Source organism: Antedon mediterranea, chromosome 9 (genome assembly GCF_964355755.1).
Source record: "Antedon mediterranea chromosome 9, ecAntMedi1.1, whole genome shotgun sequence".
NCBI classification, from domain to species: Eukaryota; Metazoa; Echinodermata; class Crinoidea; order Comatulida; family Antedonidae; genus Antedon; species Antedon mediterranea.
Genome location: NC_092678.1, coordinates 20,636,559 through 20,643,883, shown reverse-complemented (window position 1 = coordinate 20,643,883; position 7,325 = coordinate 20,636,559). Strand labels below are relative to the sequence as shown.

Here is a 7,325-nt window from a genome sequence, read left to right as displayed (position 1 = left end):
TCAGGCTTGATGAAAATCCACATTAATTCTTGAAAACGTCAAAGCGACAGAAGAATAGCATGGATCAAAGAAGGTGTGTATACAGATAGACCAGATCTCACCAGTACACTTCAAGAAAATCTTGAAGTCATGGAGACACGGGACGGCACACCAGATGTGATAGAAACTCAGACAAGCAAATTCAAGACCCCAACAGAACGCAGCTGGTATGGCGCAGATCGATGTCAGACAGTTGTAACACCAGGATTTTGTTCCTCGGAATGTCTGATAGCTTTTCAGCCAAGTCTTGTCTTGACTGTGGAGGTCTTCTGGCTCGGCGAATATATCTTCGAAAGCAACCTACAAGAAAACATGTATTCATTTTATCAAAGTTATTTTGATGTATTAAAGACTTTGAATTTTGTATGGTGGTGATATGAGGTCATCATATTTTGTTGTCACATAAAGTTTGATAGTGTAGACAGAGCTTAAGCGTTCTAATGTTGTTCTATTAACACTTTTGTAAGTAAGACAAACCCTACAATATTGAACAATGTCAGTATTCTTTCTGACACTCCCCTTTTTATAATTGTACAAGTATTGGAAAGTGTCAAGTGTTGTTTATTTGTCAAACGTGTATACTTTTTATCTTAGCTATTGATAAGTTCATCAGATAAGACCATTGGAACCAATATTGTTTTATATTATATTATCCACTCACTTTAACACAATAGGGTCAGTTAGTAATGTAAATAATAAAAAAACATGTATAAAAGCAAGTAGGCCTATACTATTTTAATCGATAGTAATACATCTTGTCATGTTGTATCGACTAAGTGTCCATCTGATGTGGAAGATCAGTATTAGTTTTTTGTAAATGTGTTGTCATGAATGAATTTAATCCTAATCTGTATCGCTAAATATTAGTTTAGTGTGGACCCACCCCTATCTACGGTGATAGCTAAGGTTGAAGTTGTGATTAGGTTTGAATGTTTGGCATTTCACAATGATGATTATTTTTTACCACATTCCGGCACGTCCGTTAACGTTATTATTAAAAGAAGTGGTTCACATGCATTGTTAATAAGGCAAGGCCTACTCAATTACAACTTAAGACCCTATACAATTAATGTTCACAGTTAAGAGAGCAAAACACCCGCCTCTGTTATGGATTATGTTGTTGATGAATTTCAAATTTCACGATAGTAGGCCTACCGGGAGGCCTACATAAATACAAAGCATTAAAGAACAGTGGCCGTATTCACCAAATCACAAAAGCGTTTCCCTTAGCCGATGAGTGTGGATGGTGAATATGGCCACCGGAGTATACAGCTGCAGTCTACATAATTGCAATATGTGCCTATATATGGACATGAAGATATCATATCACTACCATATCTGGGCATATCACTACCATATTTGGGCACATCAAACTGGTTTGATAGTGTAGACAAAACTTTACCTTAACATCTTCATTAATGTGCTCAGGATCTCTATCGTTCATGTCTATGTGGACGTCATCAGGAATCACCAGTTCAGTTTGTTCTTTCTCTTTTTTCTCTTTTTTCTGCTTCTTCTGCTTCTTCTTTTCTGATTTATCTTTTGAAGACGAAGTGCTTTCGTCTGTGTACTCAGGTTGGTCAGCCATGTTTGAACGTTTCGCGCTCTGTTCTTGCAACGACAACGTCCACCTAGTATACTAATAACTAATGGAGCTAGCCAGTTATGTTTGAATAGCTTTTTATCTCAAATCTGATATCTTTAAATTGTCACATGATACGGTGTATTTACATTGGTGTGTTTATTAATTTGCACGCTGTTATCACATAGTAGTACACCACACGTTATAATCATATAGCTGTCGTTTACCAGTAACCGAATGTAAATAAAATTACGTTTTGCCTCTTTCCTCTACCACATCTCCTCTCATGGGTGTATATTTTAAATGTCTGTAAATTTCTGCAAGAATCAGTCATTTTCTTTTCAGGTGAGCGAGTGCGTACACCTAACACACTCCTAAACTGCCCTTGAGTAATGTGTGATTTACAACACACTTACATTTTGTAAACTTCTACACACCAAAATACAAACGGCACACCTACCGCACCACTGAATGTATTGAGGAGTGCAATATGTAGCACACCTACATTTTTAAAAAGACAAGGCCTGAAGGATAGCTTCATAAAGCAACAAATAAACAAGTTTCTCGTCTTTCTTGCGAGAAATGTGAAGTGTTTTTATTACCGTATGCAATATTATCATATATGATAATATACAGAAGTACCAACGAATCATCGTGTAAGAAAACAGAAAAAAAAAAGCCAATAATCATGAAACAAAAACAGGGAAGAATATAGAGCCAAGTTTAACATACGCTAACTATAAAATCTACAGTAACAGAATACAGATGTTGAATACAACCTTTACGTTGATTTTCTTTTGTAGGCCGACGACGTATTTTAATTTTAGTTTTAGTCTCTCCTTGTTTTCCTTAATTTTTTTTATTATTCTGTGATCAAATTTTCTAGTAGGCCTATTTTCAGTAGGCCTACTAGATCGCCCATACATTGAAGTAAAATGTCAGTTATTTAAAACGTATTGCGTTAATTTATACTGATTTTGTTTCTTATAGACCTACGAACAATTTCAAGCTTTAGCGTTAAACAAAAACATGTATTATTCTGTTTATGGTTCAGTTAATTGAAGGTAATTGTCTAGTAATGTAAAATGGTCATAGTCATATAGTTAAATATACATTTATTGTCCATTAAAAATACATGCGTGAGCTATAAAAAAAAGCGGTTACATTTTATCTTTGTACTCTGGAGTTATATAAGTGTATAGCATTAGGTACAAATGAGCACCTAAACCGCCGTTTTGTTTTGGTATTAAGTGCACGTAGTCCTATGCCAGAATTCATGAGAGCAAATTGTTTGTGAAGAAGATGTGTTTCATCATCAATGATACTTTTTACTTTTTTTAACATAATTTCTTTATTCAACATCAGGTAAGTGCTCTCCTACTAATCTAATTGCTCTATTTCCTATTCGATTTTTTTGCATTGTATTACCATTAAAACAAACACTGAGAATTACAGAGTTATAAAACAATTTAAGTATAGTTTTGTCAATTTGTATGTACTTCATTTTTCTTAAAATAAACATCCTTTGGTTGGCTTTGCATGTGGCTTTATTTACATTATTTATCCAATTTAGCTTATTGTCAATTATGCAACCCAGATATTTGTACTCATTTACTACTTCAATCTCATTTTCATTTATAATCAGAGGTTCTAAGGGTTCTGTAATTTTCCTAAAATCAATTTGCATTTCTTTTGTTTTCTTTATGTTTAGTTTCAGGTTGTTATTGCAGAACCAGTGATAAAAATAACACCCTAGTTGTCTATAGCTTGTTTCATCATTGCCAGTAATGTATCCAGTGATGACTGTGTCATCTGCATATTTTACTATACTGTACAACATTCATTTGAATTGGCTCTGAAACTGCTGGTGAACAGTGAAAACAACATTGGGGAGATAACAGACCCTTGTGGCGTGCCAATGGTAACAGTTCTTTTATCAGATAAAATACCGTTTAGTTTAACATACTGGAACCATATTGTTAAAAAAATATATATCCATGAAGTCAATGTGTCGCTTATGTTCTTTTCTTTAAGTTTGCGTACTAATGAACCAGGTTCAACGGTATTAAAAGCACTAGAAAAATCTATATACAAACATCTTACATATGATTTAGGCACATCTAAATGTTGGTAAATATTATGTAAGTGGAAGAGCACAGCATCTTCAACACTTCTATTACTCTGATAGGCAAATTGGAGAGGATCGAGAAAAAATTTGGTCTGATCAAGCAACTGCCTGAGTACAATCTTTTCTAGGCACTTACCAACATTGGATGTGATAGCTATTGGCCTATAGTCATTAAGTTCCTTGGGATTTTTTATCTTAGGAATTGGTGAGATACAGGCCGTTTTCCATTGATTGGGCACTGTACCACTTGCTAAACTCTCATTAAAAAGTTTGGTATATATCGGTGCCAACTCTTGGTTGCAGTATTTAATAACACGATTTCCAATTCCATCAGGGCCAGTACTTTTACTAGGCTTTACTTTGGCGAATACATTACGCACATCAACTACATTTATGACTGCATTGTTTACTAATGAAGTCTCATTGTATCTTTTACGCGTGTATTTTCCAATTACTTTTTGTACTTCATTTAAACCACATACTCTGATACTATCACAATACAGCCAAGGAAATCTAACAAAGGAAAATGAACTCACATTGCCAAGATAGGAACTCGTAACATCTTATGTCTGGCTGCAACAAATACACGCGGTGTCGTGGAACTGAATGTGTCACAGCCACAGATAAACATTGGAGGTCAGCATCCTATTTTTAGATTGCCTTGATACAAGACATGCTCACGATGTTTAATTATTTTAGAAAATGGAAATATATTTCTCACCATCACATTAAAAAAAAATCGCCTTCTTACAATCATGAATTATAATGTTACTAATTGAACATTGGTAAAAAGTATAAATATCGATCAGACTTCTACAAAATTGAATTGGGTATAAACCGTTTGAAGGCGCTAATTTCTTTGTTTATCAGTATCTTCAGAAAAAAAACTCAAACTAATGCCCAGTGTGTGAGAGATTTTGGCATTGTGGCCACCGCCAAAGCTTTTGTACTAGCTGCCAGGCTAAATTTCTATGGCATGTAAAATATTTTTTTTACTTGGGAAATGTGTTTGTTGTTGTTTGCACGATAGCATCACCAGTTATCGTCCAGAAATTGTAGGAATTTTTAGGTCTATACTTACAGTGCAGACAATGCTATTTTTTTAGGGTCTATTTTTCCAACTAACAAATTAAATAAATAGAAACGTTAGTGACATTACAATTTACACTACGTTTCTATACTGCAAAAAAACTGTCTGCAGGCCGAATTGCTTGGTGTTCTGAATACATTATGACAAAGAATTTCAAGAGCTCTGATTGGTTGAGAATGGAGAAACTCACGGAACAGTAGAAAAAGAAAGAAATATTTATACAGATGCGCAGCCCACACACTCACGATTGTCGTGAATAAATTCACCGGGCAAACCGACTTGGCTTTTTGTTTAAACTCGTCACTAAATTGTCTGTTTTGTTGCTTATACGTATGTTCCTGATAACCTCCTACTAATCAGGTACAGTATAATAAAAATGTGTTCAATTAAACACATTTTAATAAATGTTGTTTTATTTACTGTTCTAACATACAAATATTTTTATGTTATAGGTATTTAAGATGATTTATAAATTAATATTGGATATCTTTTTGAGTAAAGAAAAATGTGGTTTATGATATTTTCGGTAATTGTATTTGATTACTGTTACCGGTACCTTCCTTATTTTTGGAAAACTGTTGCCAGGATTATGAGTATGATGAAGATGGATCCTACGTTTATAATCACGTTTGCGACGCTTATGACGTCTTATGCAATCGGTAAGTACGTATTTATCTTATTTTATTTAAATTTATATGGAACGGAAAAACCCGATAAAGTCAAAAGAAAAGTCATGCTTAACAATTTTGACGAAAGAGGGTTAAAAATTCCCCATATTAAGAGTTACTGTACATCTCTCAAATCATGTTGGGTGAAAAGATATCTTGATGGAAATCAATCCAAGTGGAAAGTGTTTTTAAAAAGTAAGATTAAAGAGGTTGGAGGAAATATTGTTTTCGAATCCAACTTTTCTAAATCTTCAAAAATATTTAAACAATTTGAAAGGTTCTATAAAGATATACTCTCTGCGTGGAGTGAATACAATTTTGTAGAACCGTATACGATAGAGGACATCTTAAATCAATCTTTATGGAACAACTCATGTTTTGATAAAAGAGAATTTAAAGTTGAAAAAAATTGGTTGGTTAAAAATGTAAACTATGTAAAAGATATCGTGAACAAAGAAGGGAAAATATTAGAACTAGACGAATTTAACCAAAAATATAATTTTAAACCAGACTTCTTATTATATCACCAGATTGTAAATTCAATTCCAAAGCTCTGGAAACAGAAATTAATTGAACAAGGTGAAAACACAACTAATGAAGTTGAATCCAAATTACAGACATTTATTTCTGTTAAAACGAGAAATTGTCATTATATCTATAAACACATTACATTAAAAAATGTTGAAGAGCCAATTGGAATTGAATCCAAATGAGAAAAGAAGTTTGACAACAAACTTGATTGGAAAAACCTTTTGTCAAATTTACATGACGCCTGTACAAATGACACCAAGCTAAAAAATGTTCAATTTTAATTTATTCATCGTATAATTTATACAAATACAATGCTCTTTAAGATGTCAAAGGTCGATTCACCAATGTGTAGTTTTTGCAAGGAAAAGCAGGAAACACTGCTACATATGTTCTTTGAATGTGATCTGGTAAAGAAAATTTGGGAAAATGTAAAACAATATATGTATCGAAAATCAACAATAACTTAATTATCACCAAAGAAAGTATATGTTTTGGTTTTGGAAAAACATACAGTGATGCAAACATTTTAATTTTAAATTACAAAGTGGTACATAATTAGTTAATCAAAAAAACAATTACTCAATTATAATCATTTATTTCACATTTACCAAAAATACAAGGCAACCATATTATTAACAAAATGATTATTATAAAGTGTACTTTTGCGATACATTATTTTTTTTTTTAATTTCATTACTCTCTTATTTTTGAGAGAGTATTATATCGTTTTAATAGTTACGTTGCTTTTGAGCTACTGTAACATTGTCTGGGCCAATACTTACGTATCCAACCTCAGTAAACTGCAAATTATTCAAAAGAAGGCTATCAGGATTATATCTGGTGCTCCACCGCGGTCCCATTCTTCCCATTTATTTTCCAGACTTAATCTCCTCAAACTCATTGATATAAACTTCCTGCCCTGCATTTCACTTCTCCAAATCATTTAAACAATATGTTTATTCCGAATTGTTCTATTCACAATTACCCTACACGTTCTAGAACTGATATACACATACCTATCCACAACACCAATTATTTTCAAAACAGTATTAGATACTCCGGTCCATCAATGATGAACAGTTTACCACCCCCAATTACAAATGCTGTTTCAATTTCTTTATTTTCCATTAAATTAAAATAACACCTAATGTCAAACTATTAAAAAGACAACGATCGAATGTCACAATTTGATTTATGCTGCTGAACATTGATCTACTGTGGTTTTTGAGTTTTATTTTCTGATTCTACAATTTGATTGATCTATTTTTTTTTAGATTTATTTATTTA

At 32.9% G+C, this 7,325-nt stretch overlaps 1 protein-coding gene across 1 annotated transcript; it reads right to left on the bottom strand.

Annotated features, from left to right (window-relative positions):
* On the bottom strand, positions 1 to 1,627 carry LOC140058308 (caveolin-3-like). Its single transcript, XM_072103871.1, has 2 exons — positions 1,442 to 1,627; positions 1 to 339 (listed from the first exon to the last, which is right to left on the bottom strand). Exons 1-2 carry the CDS (start codon positions 1,625 to 1,627, stop codon positions 1 to 3), a joined length of 525 nt encoding a protein of 174 aa, XP_071959972.1.
* Between the last annotated feature and the right edge of the window lie 5,698 nt (positions 1,628 to 7,325).